The 18222-nt window shown below is 42.4% G+C and overlaps 1 protein-coding gene across 1 annotated transcript in view; it reads left to right on the top strand.

Annotated features, from left to right (window-relative positions):
* The window catches only part of LOC104152015 (dynein axonemal intermediate chain 1), a 150311-nt gene that overhangs the window by 55126 nt on the left and 76963 nt on the right, over positions 1–18222 (top strand). The window contains exon 13 of the mRNA XM_068925801.1: positions 13839–14086. Coding sequence (XP_068781902.1) covers positions 13839–14086 — 248 coding nt within the window. The remainder of the gene's footprint in view (positions 1–13838; positions 14087–18222) is intronic.

Below are 18222 nucleotides of genomic sequence, written 5' to 3'. Positions count from 1 at the left end.
TTTACTCTTGGTTGGGAGATTTTCAAAGGACACTTAGTCCAGAGGAAGCAGAGAGCGTTCCCCTCCTTAGCCCCATTCCTAGTGTACAGAAGGGCTTTGAGGATACTCCTGTGCCCTCCTTTGTGTGCTGTGTGAGGACGGACCAGGAACATAACATCCAATATGGTCCCTGGAAACTGTGTCAGCTCCTGTCAATCAGCTACTTACAGACCTGATCTGTGGAAATGCTCGCTTTGTAAGGGCAGAGTTGCTGCTGAAGGGATTTAGTGTGGTACCACATATATTATGTTGGCTGGCATCATCTCCCTCTCTGTCCTATAAATATCCCTATTGGATAGTGGCACAGTATTAATTCCTGCATGTTTTCATGCCAATTTTACTTGCTTTTTCTAATCAAATATTTACAAACAAACCCGCGTTGCTTTCTGGCATCATGAGGCAGCTCTCTGAAGGAAACCATTCATTTTCCACTGTACGGCGTCGGCTGATTAGATGCTTTGTGGAAGAACTGATATGAAAGCACAGAAATGAACACAGCAATACTCCTGCCAAGCACTGTAGCCTGTTGCTATATGTTGCTTTTATTAGTTAGCTGGTTATACTCATTTGTCCTACCGTAGTGCTTAGTGAATGAAGCTTATCAGTGAATTATTTAGACTGTAAAGCAGACTCCAGGAGTACAGGAGCACAGCTTCCTTGCTGTCTCCTCTCTACACCCCTGCTACTGACGCCAGGGGTCAGCTTTCTACCATTCATTTAAAGCACTTTGTACGCCAGCTGTGGTGTCTGGCCACTACAGACTAGGAGGAAGCAAACCTGAAGATCCAGCCCTCCTCCAGGTCAGACATGCTTTGTCGGGATGTTTAGCTGGAGGATAGGATATCTCATATTGCACTTCTCCCAGCAGAGCAAATTTCTTTGCTAATTACCTTTGCCTTTCAGCCTCCTGCTGCACTTATCCATGTTTGTTGCTTTAACTGACTTCAGAGCGTGTGGGCTTGAGAGTTCCTTTGTGGTGACTTGAGATTACAGAGTGGGCAGGATCTTTGTCTGCCTCTTTTAGTTTCTTAAATGGTCTCCATTGCTTTGGCATCTGAATTCCTTTCTGCCTTGACTATCTTTTTCTTTCCAAATGAGGTCTGGCAATGCTGATTCCCTTCTTACTGATGAGAAAGCCAAGCCCATGTGCCAGAAGACAACCTGCAGGGACCTGCAGAAGGTAACATATATCCAGAGCTCCATTTGTCTGTACAGAAGGCTTTATTCCAGCAATTCTCATTAAAAGGCAGTGACTCTGGGGAATTTTTTCAGAGAGGTTATCCAACCTGCAGTTCTAATTCTGCAGACCAGTCCTCTCACCATGTGTTTCTATTTTGGAGAGTTCTTCCTTGTCCCAGCCATCCTCTACTCCTGCAAAGAGCAGGAAGCGCTTTTTGCTGGCTAGCATCCAGTCTGAGAACTGGGTCACAGGGCAGCTTTAAAGACCTGCTCCTCTTTAGCTCTCATTTAAGAACTACTAATTACATGGATTGAGAGTTACATGGTTACAATATCAACATCAGTGCCCTAAGATTTATGTTTGGAACCCTGCCTTACAGTGAAATACTAAACCAGCTAAACTTACCAAAGCTTATCAAAGAGAAGTTTAAGCAGTGATTTGGTTACTGTCCATTAGCTACTTCTTGGGGAAGGAGATACCTGACAGAAGAGAACTCTTTCATCTTACTTTTTCATCTAGGATAGAATATAGCAAATGAAAGTAGAGTTCAGAGATCTCAGAAAGCTGGAAATATATTGAAGTTTTGATAGTGGAAGTAATTAAGCATAGGAGCAAATACAGGATTTATTCATCACAGTGATCTCCTTTGGCCTTAGAATTTATGAATCTACATTGGTCTCATTCCGTCATTAATCCTAGCAGTATGTAAGTTACTTTGTAAGCTCTGGAAGTTGGATGGCTTGCCATTATTCCCAGGGCAGAACTGCACAAAGAAATTGTATAAAGCCCCATTAAAGACTTTTTCTTCAAAGACTTCTCTTCTGTCTTTTGTTCTGGAGGTGAGTGAGAATCATTTTTCAACAGAGAGAATTTATAAAAACCTGAAGGAAATCTATGTGAAGTAATGTTTTCATCAGAGTTGAAACTCATGAAACATCTAAACTCTTCTTAGCTTACGGCTGCTTTTTTGTCACTGCACAACAAAAACACATATTCCTCAACGTAACTTTTTTCTTAGCTGATCCCCACTTAGGGAACTCATAGTTCTTCAATTCATGCTTGGTAGTACTCACTAAGCTTCCTAACTGTCAGAACATAGTCAGGAATGTCTGAATTTTAACCTCCATTGACTCTTATTATAGGCCACTTTAGGTTTAGAGCCTATCGAGAATACTTCAGAAATTTTGGTCTTTGAAAAATAAGTACAGCCCAAATGTATGAAAACCTCTGTACCATTTTTTTGTTTTTTCTCTGAATGCTGCATGTTTTGTGCTCGGGGATATCACTTTGCTGAAATTCAGGGGAGAGATGAAAAGAGTGAGTTTTAGGATAGTGTGGGGTGAAGTCAACTACAGATGGTAGAAAAGAATTATTTAGGGATGCTTAGATCTCCATCAGTGAGGAATCTAAGCTGTGAATCTTGTAGCTAGTTTTGGGTTGTGTCTTCAGCAACTCTTCACTTCAGTTTCCTCAGCTATAAGATAAGGAGAATACTGCTTTCCTTGTAGGGAATTTGAGGCTAGCTCTATGTGAAGTACTGGCTAATCTATGCATCTAACTTGCTACGAAGTTAATGATTTTTGCAAAATTATCACATTGGATTTAGTTCATTGTTAAATTTTAGCAAGTGGCTGCCATCGGAACGAGTCTCATCTGCAATAAAAGAAAGGTAGTGTGTGTTGTTCCAAAAGCTTTTTCCAAAGCAGTCAGCTCTGAGTTATTCTCAGTAGATTCCTCCATGTATAAGAAAGTTGACTCTGATAGTGATGGGGGTCGTAATCCAAATGGGACTAACTGACATGCTCCAGCTCCTCCCATCAAATTGTGCCTAATGAAGTGGTTTCCAGCATCACGTAAGAGATCCCTATAGAGGAACAGCTATATCATCATTTTTATTGTGTCGTGAGGATTTGAAAGAGAAGCCAGCACAGTAGCTTCTCAAGATGCTATTGTGTGGCCAAGAGTCCTGAAGTTTGGAGATGTTTGGCTAAGTGCAGAGCCTTCCTGGGCAGCCTTGGTGCATTAGACTGTATGTTCGAGAAAAAACTTATGAGGGTGACTTACTGTGAGGGTGACTAAGCACTGGCACAGGTTGCCCAGAGACGTTGTGGAGCCTCCTTCCCTGGAGATATTCAAAAGCCATCTGGACACAATCCGGGGCAATGGGCCTTAGGTGACCCTGCTTGAGCAGGGGTGGTTGGACTAGATGATCTCCAGAGGTCCCTTCCAACCTCAACCATTCTGTGATTCTGTGTTTGTGTCCAAGCTGTCAAACTGTGGTCAGAAGAACAGGATCACCCCTGCAAACTTCTGGGAGCTGTTTTTCAGGTTGCAACATGGTATTTTCTCTGTAAAGTGTATGCGTGTTTTGTTGTGCTCAGTTTTTCAGACATGATAGCTTCTTGTTGCCTAGGGCCTGATGCAACCCTTCTGTGTACATGGGGATACCCAGCTGTGCTCTTCTGCCCACTTCGCATAGGGTAGGAGAGTGATGCTCTGGAGCAACACCTGCTTCCTAGATGCTGCCCAGCCCCAGACTTCTTCCTCTGCCGCAGAGAAGGTGGAGGGAAGCGAGATTGCCCAGGGAGCAGGAGTAACTCCCACAATTAACCAATGGTCTTGATCACACTTGTAGTTGGATTTAGTTCACATAGTGGTTGGCTTCCCAGAGTGGGAATCTGCTAAATTGGCAGTCATGGAAGAAAGGTGAAAGCTTATTCTTATGTGTATGAATACCTGATGGGAGGGAGTAAAGAAGGTGGAGCTAGACTATTTTCAGTGGTATCAAGGGAAAGGACAAGAGGCACTTTGGGCCCAAAGAGAAATACAGAAGATTCCATTTAAACATAAGACAAACCTTTTTAACTGTGAGGGTGGTCAAATGCTGGTACAGGTTGCGCAGAAAGATTATGGGGTCTCCATCCTTGGCTATATTCAAAACCGGATTAGACATGGTCCTGGGCAACCCGCTCTAGTTGACCCTCCTTTGAGCAGGGGAATTAGACCAAGCGATCTCCAGAGGTCCTTCCAACCTCAGCTATTTTGTGATTCTGTAGTTCTTTTCTTTCTTCTTCCTTTTCAGCCTTTTCCCATCACATTCAAATGTGAGCCCAAATTTGGCCCTTGTTTTGCACATAGATTTGAAGTAAATGCTTTTTGTGAGCCTTTTCGACCAGTTCCATTAACTGCTGTTTGGAGATTTCGCTCTGAAAGATCTTCTCTACTCTTCCCATCACTACCTTTTCTTCCCTGCTTTTGTTATCTGATCAAAGGGTTGCAACCTGTTGTTTTGTTTCCATATACTTAGCCATCTGGCTTTATTTGGGACTAGTACAAATAGAAGTACTTTCATTTTAATTCAGCTTTTTAGAAAATGAATAGTTTTACTCTGAAATCTACTTTTAGAAGCTCTTACAAACCACTTAGAATAACCACCAATCATCTGCTTCGCAGATCTGCTTCAGACAAAAAATATTGCGTGCACTAAAAATAAAACAATCCAAAAATAAGGAATTACTATGAGAAGAACTGATTATCTGGCGTATATACTAGCCATATGCAGAAAGAAGTGTGGAAAGTCCTGACATAATGATCTGTGGCTGGCTGCTGCACACAGGAAGGGGGAGATGACTGTTCGGGACCTGGGAGATACTTAACCACAAACTGACAGACATCTAGACAGTATTCTCGAAAAATACCACTGCTTTTATGCCCTATTTTTATTCTCTTCCCTAAGCATCTGATGTTAACCACTGCTGGGAACAGGATAGGGTCAGATGTCTGAGCTATAAGGGCAGCTCTTGTATTCACTGTTGCTTAAAGTACATACCTGTGCAAAATTGACTGCAGGTTGGCAGGAGTGTATATCATGTGTTTACTCAGCTCTCTCTTTGCCCCTCAATCAAATCTGCATATTCTGCCAAACGTTTTCAGAAAAGTTCTCTGAGCAGCTATATCATTTCTGATTGCCTCCTCCATGGTCTAGGCTGTACACGTCCATCTCATCAGGCATCTGTCTGCTTCCAAGAGGCCACAGCACCATCATAAAACACTGATGTTTCTTTCCTTTAATTATGGAATACATGAGCATCTCCTGCAGTGCGCGCATTGCCCTCAGAGCTCGTCAGGTCAGAAATACTTAGATGCAGGCAGCCTGGCTTGTTTGCAGTAACAGCAGGCTGGTGTGATTATCCAAAGGAGGCACATTTATAGATGTCCATTTGTTGCCTGATCCTGGAGATGTCAGAACAGCATGTGGCTGTTGGAAGCCACCCACTGCTAACAAGCGTTTGGCCGCTTGATGGCACTCTTAAATATTTAGTCGGTTGCAAATGCTATTCAAGCATGTCAGTTTTTCAGGGCAGCAATAGGGGAAACAGACCCTCAGGCATTAAATAGTGAAACACTATCAAGACTGCAGCAAGACCCAAGCTGACCAAAACAAAAGCAGGAATAAGAGTTCATTTGGTTGTGCTGATTGCTGCCAAACATGTAACAATAAGATTAGCGCTTGTCTACTTTCCTAGCTCCAGAGCGCTCTGCAGAGATAAGCACGTCCTCCTGGGTGTTGGGACTGGGAAGTATCCTTCAGTCCCTAGTTTCCGAGCATGCAGGGTGAGTTACTTGCCAGTGTCCACTTGCTTTGAGTCAATATCTGATGTCCTCTCCAAGATGTGGGAGAAGGGAGTCATGGTGGACATGATGAAGCAGCGAAAGATCAGAAACCAAAGAAGTGAACCTCTGAGAAAGACCTGGAAGAGGAGGTTGAAGCGCTGAAGCTTTTACCTCTGGAAAAAAGCTCTGAGCGAAAAAAATTGGGCAGTGTTTGGGAGTGATGTATGGGATCTGAGCAAAGTGCACCAGGGTACTAAGTGTGAAGTTAAAAGGTCACCAAGTCCTGGAGGCGTTCTGGGAAGTGGAGCTTGGGTTTTGCTATTCTGTGGTTGCACTGGCTTTTCTCCATGTTATTGTGAGTGCATTATGTGAAATTATAAGTCTGTCTGTCTCAGGGATAAAACATAAATGCAATCCTGGCAACAGTAGGAGTGTTCCTTTTGATGTTATTGATATATGGAACTTTTATAGCCCTATCTGTCACTCCCTTTTCCTCCCCCATCTGTGATGTGTATCCTCAGAGGTGCTATGAAGTGAAGCGCAGAGAGGAAGGGACTGAGACCACATTAGCCAGTCTTGGCAGAGCTGAGTCTGGAATACAACTCTCTAGTTCTTCAGCTTGCCCCTTCATCATATGGACCATCTCTTGCTATTATATGAGTATCTTCAGTGTGTAAGTTAGCATTTATAGCATAGGGGTAGCTGCACTATTATATTTGCATTGTGAAATCAAACCTTTGTAAGTACATTATTTAAAGGAGCAGATTTCAAAAGAGAATTCTGGTGCCTACTAGACCCATCAGGCAAAACCCTGTCTGATTAGAATGAGAAAAGTCTGTTTTTACATACAGCACTGCAAACTCAGCCCAGTTCGTATTCCTTCTCTTTTTCTAATGCTCACCTGCTCTCCTTTATGTGAACCCGGGGAAAGCTGAGCTGCCAGTCAAATGCGCCTGTTGTTTTCAGGGAGGCAATGCATCTTTTCATTCCTTTCTCCTCTGTTCTTGTCTACTTCTGAACCTCTGCTCTCCAATGCAATGACAAACGGTGCATCGTTCCAGGCATTTCTTGGGGCTCTCATTTCTGCTGGCCCAGCTGACTGCAGTGTCTCTTGTGTTACTTTGCCAGATGGTATTTCAGAGTAAGATACACGTGCACCTGACAGCTTGTTTCCTAGGAAAAAAAAGGTTGTTTTTGTCTATCACTCTGTGTTTCTTAGGCGTGTGGTTTGCCTCTGATGGGTGCGGAGCCCACAGCAGTTATTAGGACCATGACACAGCCTAAGGACATGTATAAATTACAGCCTGCCTTGTCACCTGTCAATTTTATCTTTTCTGAAATGTCCAAAAGACTTAGAAAATCTATTGTTCTTTCTCCTATCTGAATGGAAAGTTCTGTGCTTCCTAAGCAGACCCTCAGCTAATAACATTAACTTGATCAGAAATACCAGGAATTAGTCCAGCGATTGGTGAAAGGTGTCAGGCAGGATGTTAAATGATGACATTCAAATGTCTGAATTAGCATAAAACAAAACCATCTACGATTTGCCTACACCAGACTGACAGGATCTCTCAGAGCTTGCAGATCTTGCAAAGTCAGCATTGCTGACCGCAGGGTGTGTGCATTTGCCTTGAGGGTGGGAAATGTCTCTGCTCACTGAGTTCAGCCAAAAGCAGGTGGTCTTACTAGCGGGATTCAACTTCCGCTGACAGATGTCACAGAATAAATGCTAGTCAAGTTATCATCTGATAGAGTTTCTCTGAGGCGGTGCTGTGGAGATCAGTGGTAGGCCTGGAGCTAGGTGTTATTTTCATAGGTCCGCTGCATGGAAGTACGAACTCACAGCCAAGGAAATATGGGGCTGATGAAAAGGCAAGTCGTAAATCATGCTGGGAACAGGTCTGTTGTACACAGTTATTAATCTCTTGGTAAACTGGAATTATTCAAACCAAGTGCATTTTAATACAGACAAATATAACATTATGCCTCTGTAAACAAGCAGGAGTGCCATGTCCTGGAGAGCAGCAGCTCTAAAAAAGATAGGCTTTTGTGTGCAAACAATAAATTTGAGTTTTCAGTGTGATATTTTGGCAAGGAGGGCTAACATGATCCTGGAATGCAAACTGGGAGTCTTGAGTGGCAGCAGAGGTATGATTTAAGCATTAGTGAGGGTGGTGCTGGAATGTTATGTGTGGCTCTGGAGCCAACATTTTTTGACGGATGCAGAAAAATTGAAAAGAGTTCAGCAAAGAGCCCCAAGCTGATTCAAGGGCTGCAGAAGACGCCTTAAGGGTGGTGAGGAGAGGACAATATCCAGCTGAAATACAGATTGCAAGTGAATTTTACCTACCCCTAACACAAGTCCGAGTCATGCGATGTCCTCCATATTGCTGTGACAAGTCCCTTGTTTCCTACTTTTCTCCTTGTCCATTGAAAAGCAGCTTCCTCGTCGCAGCTGTGAAGACAGTGCCTTGGGCAGGTGTGACAAGGCTCATGTTGGCTCCCTGCTTCTTACTAAGCAGGTCTCTATATACAGGACTGGTAGAAACATGTGAGACGTGAGACTCTTGAGGAGTTCAATCCGTGAAGGTTATCAAAAATAGACTGAAAGGTGATAAGTGTTCAGTTTTTAAGTATCTTAATGAAGAGAGAACACCAGCTAAGAAAGAAGTCCTTAATCCAGCAGAGAAAGATATAACAATAATTAGCAGTGGGGAGGGAAAGCCAGGTAAGTCAAATGAGAAATTAGGTGCAACTTTTTAATCACTCAAAGTGATTAAGCATTAAAACAAACTACCAAATGACACAGTGGCTCCTCTGACTTTTGAGGTCTTCCAGGGAAGAATGCATGTACAAGCCAAAAACAAGTTATGGGACTCAAAACAGGACATACCAGTGAGCAGTGTGGGCTGTGATATAAAGAAGCCTAGGCTTTTCTGGCATAAAGTTGCAAAGTAATGAATTCTCTAAACTTTTTCTTTTCTAGGAAGGGGTGGTTTTGAAAGTTCTGTGTTAGTCTTTTCCTTGACCACAGTGTGATTCACAGCCAGAGCCACAGTGATCTGGGCTTGTATCAATATAGCAATATACTCGAGTACTTCTGGGCATTCACAGGGAGTAGAAACAGAGTAGGCATCAGCGATTCCTGTTGGAATTTCTCAGGGATCCTGGGATGGGGCCGCCTTGAGCAGATTCCTGTGAAGTCCTAAGTTCTGCTCCCTGTTCTTCCAGCTTGCAGGCTTGCATTTGGCAGTCTGCTCCACGGGCCTTTCTCGCTCTCTTGGCGATAAAAAGGAAATACATGATTTTTCTGAACAACTTCTGTTGGCATACAGTGGAACTCAAAGCGCCAGCCGCTTCTTTTCTTTTGGGATGTCCTTTTTGTGACTACAGCGTAGTGTGGAGCTGGCTGAGCTATTTAAATAAGCTAGGAGAGAGTCTTGCTGAAGCAGCACAAACTCACACATCATGCTTTGCAGCAGGGTAGATTAGCCAGTGCTCAGTGCCACACTGCCTAGGTTTGACTCACTGATAGAAAAAAAAGTACTTTGAGAATTCATTAATTTGTGGCTTGCTCAGTCATCTTCCTGTGCCACATAGGCTATAGCACAGGCTTATGCTTAGGCTGTACTCAGGGTTTTGCAGAACTCTCTTTGCTTGGAGAAATTTGCTGGCCTGCAGTAATCCTCTTCTTGTCCTTTACACTTTAAAGGTTTTAAAGGCATGTAAGCAGCTGAGCCACTTCTCTGGGTACCAAAACTTTTGTTTTTGAAATTGATCTCTTCTCCGCAGAAGAGATGGTATTACCAGTGTTCGGGGATAGAGCACAGCCAGCCCATTCCTTTGGCTTCTCAGAAATTCAAGCCGAAAGGAAGAAGCCCCAGCCAGCCAGCTCATCAAAGTGTAGATATATTTAGGAAAGAAAAATCAATGTGCTCGTGCAGCTGTGATGCTCAGAAACAAGCACCTGCTTCGAACCGTGCTTTCCCATCTTGCTTTTTCTTTTGGATGGGATCTTGGAGGAGAAAGAACAGATTTTAAGCAGCAGTGTTTACTTCTAGCACAGTGATTTCTTGGCTCGAGTCATATCAGCTAGACAGATTGCACTCTTGGTTTATTAAAAGCTGTGTATCGTAGGATCTAGGAGGTAAGGTTGCAGTATTTTGTGTTTTGAATCCTGCAATCCTGCAATCCAGTTTATCAAGCAAGAAACTGTGGCATTGGCTTCTTGTATAGTACAAATCTCTACTTTGACTGATGATGATTGAGGGTCCCCACGTTAAGATTTGCTATGTGAATGCAGGATTTACCCCAAGGTATTATGGTTTCTAACTTGAAGGTACTGTTGCTTCGAGCTGACTGGTTCCACCTACTACGCATTTCTTAAGAAATGGAGGAAATCCGTGTGTGCCTGATGGTCTGTGGTGAACCAAAAGGGAAAGGGTCTGTCTATCCAACAAACAAAATATTTTGATCTGATGTTCAACATTTATTGATGCTTTTAAGTTCAACTGAAGGAAAATCTGATAAAATGGACATTTAGCAATTGTCAGAATGAAATGTTTAGATGTATTTTCTTTCTTTTTTTTTTTTTTTGCATGAGCTAATTGGTGATGCCACAATTATATTGCAAATCATTTTGCTGTAACTGAATCTACATTTTTCTGAAAAAGGGTTTGGGCTGAATCTGCCCACCTCTAAATGCAAATGCAGATGAATATTTTATACAGCAGTAACAGTTGGTTTGAAAGCTATTTTGATTGCATGTGGTGCTTACAGGCTCAATTCTCCAGGTTGAGCCCAGTATTAACACTATCTGCTGCTTTCATTAGCAAAGCTTTTCTTCCTACATACACTTGTTCTGTGTCAGGATCTGAAATTTAAGCTCCACTCAGATGGACGTTTGGGATCCTCATCACATACAGCTCTTCCTCATTATAGCAAGAGTCTGTTTGCTGTCCTCTTATTGCTGTGCTGCCTTGTGTCTTCCTGTAAGTGGAAGAACAACTCCTGCTGGCATGTTTTTCAGAACAACCATCTAGTAACTCAGCTATTTCCAGGCCGTATATCTTGGGAAAAGAGTCACATTTTAATTTGCACTTGGAGGGTCTGCATGGGGCAGATGCTTTCTGCTTTTTCAGTTCATGCTGGTGCATCTGTAATAGTGCAGTATGTAATAGCACTGAGCAGAGAAGCTGTCTCAGGTTTCCAGCTGCTGCTAGCTCTTGGGTCTGCACCCTTTGCTCCACTGCATGCTCTACACTCTTTTAACGTTATTTCAGTAAGTCACCTGCATCTTGAGAGATCGACTGCACAGGATTTGGGGCACGCTGCAGTGCTCTTCTAGGTTTTACTGAAACACACAAATCTTCCTCTTGAAAAACCCATGCATTAAAACTATAACTGAGATATGCTGTTTTGAGTATGTGCTTTCTGGAATATTGACTATTGCTAATGAAATCAGCTTATAATTTTCATTTGTTAAATAGGATATGAGTATGTCACAGCTTAGGACTCTGGGTGAGAATTCACCCTTCAGTGAAATGGATTTATATGCCTGTTCTCTGGAGCTTATTGTTTTACTGGGATTTATATGCCATGCTTCAGTGTTAATTGTGGATTATTCTCATCACTCTACCTTTCATCAGAAACAGGCTCTACATTAGCAATCATATCCGTGATTCTGTGATTCTGTGTGATTCTGTTATATTATCTAGGCTTATCTGAAATATTCACACATCTTTGATTTAACCCATATCCAGTGTACTTCATAACACAAAGGAGAGAATGGGTGGGATTCCGGTCTTGGCCCTTACAGTTAGTGGAGCCTGGAGAGTAAGTGAGCAGATCAAATACAGGGATCTTCTTTAAGGTGAGTTTTCTGCGCTCAGTGAAGTGGATTGATTGATCTCTACTGATCACAGTAGGAGCTTAGACTCTGAGTGAGCTGGCAGACAGCCACTAGTAGACCTGCATTTAGGTGTCTTAATCTGCCAATTGAATCCTGTGTTTCACCTCTGTTAGAGCTTCTTCCGAGACCTTGCTTTCCTCTTTGAGGCTAACGTTCTCCAGGTGGATTTACTTGCTAATGCTGAGTTATTTTACCCAATAAAGGCCCTACTGCTTCCCCTCTAGTTGAGGAATGGAACTGGCCTATGATCCTGCCAGATCAGCAGAGAGGCACCTCCAGAAAACAGTTCAGGTCTTTGGTGGGCTAACTTAGTCACTGGAGATGTGTCTCTGCTGTTTGTGCACAGCATGGGGGACAGCATTCCTAGGCCCCTCAGCTCAGTGCCTACGGACAGAGAATGAATGTACACTGCAGACTTTTTGGAAATATGCCTTGTTGTTCAGCACACTCCAGGAGGAATTAGAGCAAGAAATAAATTGAGTTCAAAGGCCAGCTAGCAGATTTGACTTCCTAGTTCCTTCTCCTGTGAGTCGCTCCTGGTAGGTCATCTGCACACCCTTCCTGAGTGTTTCTCCTGCTGAGGAGAAGAGGGATTCATCTTTATCCAGACTGGGCGTAGACTTAATAACAGTTTGATGACATTAATTGGCTAAGAACAAAGGCAGTTCTATGAATTCTGAGAAGGATAGAGCAGGTCTCTTACAGAGAAAGCAAATTTATTTTCTTTTCAGCTAGAATTCTAGGAATAAGCTCCCCTTTTTTTCCAAAGAATATGTTAAAAAATATTGTTTGGGGTATCTCACATTTCTGCAAAATCAGGAAACCCTTTCCCCTGCCTGCCCCGACCTGCAGAGGGTCCCATGTATAATTAAAAAGTTAGAATATTTCTGCGGTCCAAATAAAGAGCAGCATTAATGATTTTGTTGATGTATGGGTTGCTTTACTAATTCTTCAAAAGTTCTTTGTGTATGTGGCCTCAATAAGTTTGAGGGAAGCAACATCTGTACGTGCAGGCTGATTTGGGAACAGCTCACTGCCAAGGAGAAATTAGTGTTATCTCTGGGGTATGCACCTACCAAGTGCTTATCCTGCAGGCTGGTCAAAATGTTAGGCAAAGCAGGAAGTACTTTTAAAAGAAGGTGACTATTCTGGAAATAAGACATATAGTAGCTAGTTGAAGCACAAAAAAGTGATAAATTTGTTTCCCATATACTACATGCCAAAGCAAAAAATAGCATTTGGAAGGATGGCTAGGATTCCCTCAGAGAGAGCACTGTTTTGATAGCTTAGGAAACCTCCTTCTTTGCTTCTGGGGAGCTTATCTGCATCAACAACTTTTCTACCCCTTTGAAAGAATTTGGAAATTGTTTTTTAGACAAGCAAAAAACCTAAGAACTGCAAAGGACAGTCCAGACATGATAAAACCAAAAGAAAAATAGCCCTGTTGAGACTAGGGAGAGCTAATTGCAGGCTGCAAAAAGCAAAGGTAAAAATAAGTGGAAAGGAAAATAGAAATTGTCAGCAAAAGAAAACTTTTATGCAAAACAAGGAGGAGACTTTGGATATAAACTGAAAATAAAACAGCAGTGACATGTGCATTGCACAGTTATGTGTAATGGCAGTGGGTGTGATTCTGTATACGCACTTAAATGACATGTTTTTCTCTGAAGAAGCAGAAGAAGCTGTAATATGAAACACTGCCAATATAGAAATTGAAATGCATCTATCCTTGGTTCTGTCTGCGTGTGTGCAATGTTAATGAAATCCAAACCCAAAGAGGTAAGTGTCCAGAAGTTTCGAATGCATTTGTCCTCTAAGGTCTCTCAACTTCCCCTCGTAGAAACAACCTGCTAAGAGAGTAGTTTTTCTGCATAAGCACATTGATCCCAAGTCCTGGGGCTGGTATATTAATGGAGGAAAGGCTGTTCAGGTCTAAGCACCCCAACATGACTGTTCTGTCTTGTAACTGAAGTCTTTCCCACATGACCTTGTGTTCAGATTGTTTTCAGGCATAGGTCAGTGGTGTCAGATCATACGTCTCAATAGCAGAAAATCTGGGAAACTGATTTGACAGTGAAACTCCTCTTTGTTTAGATGACTTCATGAAGCAGAGCCGGGGCATGCTTCTGCTATACACCATGAAGAACCCCTCCTTCCCTGAGTTCATCTTCAGCAGTGAGAGTGGCATCATGTGTCTGGACATCCACAGTGACCACCCCCACCTCGTGGCAGTGGGCTTTTATGATGGCAATGTGGCCATCTACAATCTCAAGAAGCCAAGCTCCCAGCCCAGCTACAGGAGTAATGCTAAGTCAGGAAAGCACACGGATCCAGTATGGCAGGTGAGCCTGCTTTTGCTTTCCTTTAACCTGTCTTTGTTTTAATTGCACTGAATTTGGGCACAGCTGGGAAAAGTCCTATGGGGCAGAGGTGTTGGTGTAGTACATGCATTAGTGATCGATTCAAATGTGATGTGTAAAACTACTTTGGAACTATACAGAAATGCAAAGAAATCGGATGAATCCTTGGTCCTCAGCAGAAACATGTGAGCAGACCTCTGCTTTAAATAGTTATTCCTCATTCGTTTTCATTATTATAAATGACTTCTGTTTGGGGAGGAACTGGTCTCCTCTGTATATACGAGCATTCAGTGCTAGCATATTCAGTGCTACCATTAGTGCCAGTGTATTTTCCAAATACAAATTCAAAGGGCAGGCACTAATGAGCAGAGCATCAAACATAATTGGCCCTAAAACAGACCTGTGTTAGGACACAGCCGGCCTCGGGACAGCTCCTCATGAAACTAGCTGCTACTGGGATTCAATACTCTGTCATTGACCTTGAAGATTTCTAGTGAATTAAGGATTATGATGTGCAAGTGATGCTCTTAAACTAGTGACCCTTAAAAAGCCTTCCTGGCATCTGTTACAAAGAGCTTCCGGACAGCTAGTTTTGTAAAGGGCCAGGGTGAATATATTGTTACATCCGACTGGCTTTATACCTATGTCTACACTGTAACCTGAGTTAAAATTGAAGCACTGGAAGAAGTATGTGTTTCTGATCTCTTTCATAGCAGTACAAGTGTGCCAGCACAGATTTCAGCGTGAGTTCTGTGAGCCTGCTGAGGTCCAGAGGTGTGTATTTGGTTCGCTAGCCAGGGCTACAATGTTGCCACCAAAACTGTTGATGTTACCTGAGTTAGGTTTTCCTGCCTAATACAGTCGTGCCTCCAAGCACATTGTCGATGTTCCTTGTACTTTGGCACATGTCATGCATAGGTTGTCCCCGTCATAGCCCCCTGTTATTGCATCTTCCAATAAAAGTCCAAGAAATAAAGGGATCTTGATGAATCTGCAGATGAATGTGGGACTTGCCAAGAGCAAGACTGGCGCTAGCTGTAAACAGAGAGGTTATGGGCAAATGCAGCATTTCCAAGAAGACTTGAATTTTATGCTTGCTCTTTGTCAGGCCAAAGCTTTTCTTCTAGAAAGAACGTTTAGCTCTTCTTATGGGTTTACTCAGGATCTCCAGCCATGGTTGTTATTATCATAGAATTTGTCACATGTGTGCACATGCACACCCACACTCACACATTCACATTACAGAGGGCAAAGAATTGCAAGCTCCTCCCATTACCATAGTAATCAGGTGATTGCACAGCAATCAGAAGAGCTTGTACCTCTGTTGGAAAGACCTGAACTGTTGGCATTTGTCAACATCAGCCAAAAAAGTTAAAAGAGATTTCTGAATTTCATTTCACGGGAGAAAAACGGGCATGAAGGATGGTCTGTTCGGCCGAGACACCGGATTGTTCTTCCTCATTCAGCGCTAAAAGGTTCTAGAAGGTGATGGCTTCTCAGATTGAGTTCAAAGATGCTCTGTTTCTCCCCATGCAAATACCACAGGTATAGTCTGAATGCCTCCTCTTTGTCTAGACTACCTTGTGCAGTTCTCACTTTTGTAGAGACTGCAAGCCCATGACTTTAAAGACCGATTAGAAAAGTAACAAAGGTCTCCCATAAAATTAAGAGTCTTGTTCTTTGGACTGCCTGGCTTGTTCTTTTTGAAACAATACAGTCCCTTTCACAACAGAAGCAAAATAGGAAGTGAGTAAAGCGGCCTGACAGTTCTTTTCTTTTGCTATTTCATCTTCAATGACTTAGTAATATCTCAGTAACTTTGCATAAAACAAAGGCAATGTAACATAGCCTATTATTAGGACCAAAATAATATACAAATTTGCTAATTCTGTTACCTAAGAATGAGGTTGTCTGCCTGATACTGGCCCCCCTTTCGTAAAGTGCATAGCAGTGGCTTCTTAGGTATTAAGTCCTACTGCAGTGTAAACAATAGAAAATTCTGGTTTATTTTAAATGACATACTTCTAATTTCTTTCTACCAATTGATTAAATTCCAAAGCCAGAAACAAATAAACACATACACAGACATGTGAATACATATGTATGCAGTGCAATGTGGCTAATATAGTTACTGAAACCTTAAGTCTTAAAGGAACATAACACTGGAAATGATCTCCCAGGTCAGTGAGTTCAGGCCTCTGCCTTTGACTACATGGTACAATCAAACACCAGCTTAAAAGGAGTGAGATCCTGGGAAACAGTGCCAATCTGTGGCGTTTTGCCTGGCAAAACCCTTTGTGAGGTTAGACTCTAGCCCACTTCAACCAAGAGAGTGATCCAATCAATCAGTAAAAGCCTCATCCCTCCATCATCTCCAGCCCCGAGTACTCCTAGAAAGCAAGTCCCTGGACAGGGCATCTGTTCATGCCAGTAGCTAAATCCCACAGTTTGGCTCTGGATGTCAGTCAAGGTGGCCAAGGTGGTACAGCTTGACTAGACTGTGCCACACACCTTGGCAGAGCCCACCAGAGCAGTGTCCCTTGGGGAGAAGCGTCGCCTGCTGGAAAGGCACCCTCAGCTTCAAGTTTCATTTTTACTTTCTCCCTTGTTTTTTTTTTTTTTTAAATATGATGATTAGGTTTATTTACAGGTGGGGAGAGTGCTTTTTTTCTTACCTTCTGACACTGGAATATGCTAAATATTTTATGCAAATCTAAAATAATGCAGATAGATAGATAGACTTTTTCAGCTGAGAAAGTTTGAAGAGTTTGGAAGCTTGAGCATTTCAGAAACAGAGACTGATAACTGAAACTATCTGCGGAGTCAAATCTGTTTCTGCTATTCAATCCCTCTCTTAAAACACATCTTATACAACAGGTTTGTTTCCACTGTGTGTTTCTAGTTCATAGTTTCACATCAAAATAAGGACTTTATTTCTGCTTGCTGCTGGGATTAGTACAGAGCCAGTACTGCTGCAAGGGGTTGGAATGTTTTTTTTTTTTTAGCTTGCTCACAATCAGAATTTCTGACTAAATTCTCAACTGCAGAGTATTGACCCTAAAATCTGCAAAGGGAACTTTTCTTTCAGCTGTGCTTAGAGCAAATCTCAGTGTGGCAGGCTTACCCACGAGCACAATTTGGCTTGGGATTTCTGTGGAGAGATCACTGGTTAGAAAAACAACTTTATTCATTGTTAGTTTACTAAATCTCATCTGTCCTGCCTGAGGACCTGACAACATGGAGCTTCAGATGGCATCCCGAAGGAATTATTTTCTGCGTCGTATTTGTGCATGGGAGGAGAAAGGACTGGCCACTGCTTGCTAACTCTGCCAAATGCTATTCAGGTTAAACGGGATGCTCACTGTTAGGATGAAAAGGACACAGCAGCATTCTAATAGTCTGCATTCTGCCAAAGGAACCTGGAGAAAGTATCAACTTGCATAAGAGTTTCCCAGTAGAATTTGTGGAAGTCCCATCTCAGGTGTAAATCAAATAAAACACACCTGAGACTCTCTCACTGGAATTTTTCTCATAATTGTGCAATCTCTTCTCCATCTCTGCTTTCTATGTTCTTATCTAAGTCCTTAAGTAACTCTTCAGTGAGTCTTAGCAATACGTGATGTCACCTCAGACTCACCTAGCAAGATCTTATTTTGCTGGTAGAAGTAAATGAGTTCAGTTACAGAATACCTTTACAGTCCGCATAACCTGTGGTTTTCCACCCTACTTCATACTACTGGGCACAGCTCCACAAAAAAGGCCTTTCCAGGGAGCTAACTGTATACTCTGCACATAAGAGAAGAAAAACCATTTTGTTGTAATCCACTGTCACACCAGCATATTGTTTCCTTGCTGATGACTGTCAATCTCGTAAATCTGTCATCCACAGTCAGACAAACAGCTTCTGCAGCATGCTTTGCTTCTGAGATGTTACTGCTTCACATAATATTGTGTTTCTTTGGCTTCAGGCGAACAAAGAGTTTGATGCAAAGAAAATAAAAAGGAGAGACAGAAGGTTGCTATCAAGGTCAGAATAAAAATTAGCTGTCTCAAAACGGGCTCAACTCTCATTCTGTTGCCTTCCCTGCTAAGGGGCACAAAATGGGCATTTTATGGGG

Source organism: Struthio camelus, chromosome W (assembly GCF_040807025.1).
Source record: "Struthio camelus isolate bStrCam1 chromosome W, bStrCam1.hap1, whole genome shotgun sequence".
Taxonomy (NCBI): domain Eukaryota; kingdom Metazoa; phylum Chordata; class Aves; order Struthioniformes; family Struthionidae; genus Struthio; species Struthio camelus.
Note: the sequence above shows the minus strand (reverse complement) of the source record. Positions and strands in the feature narration are given on the sequence as shown.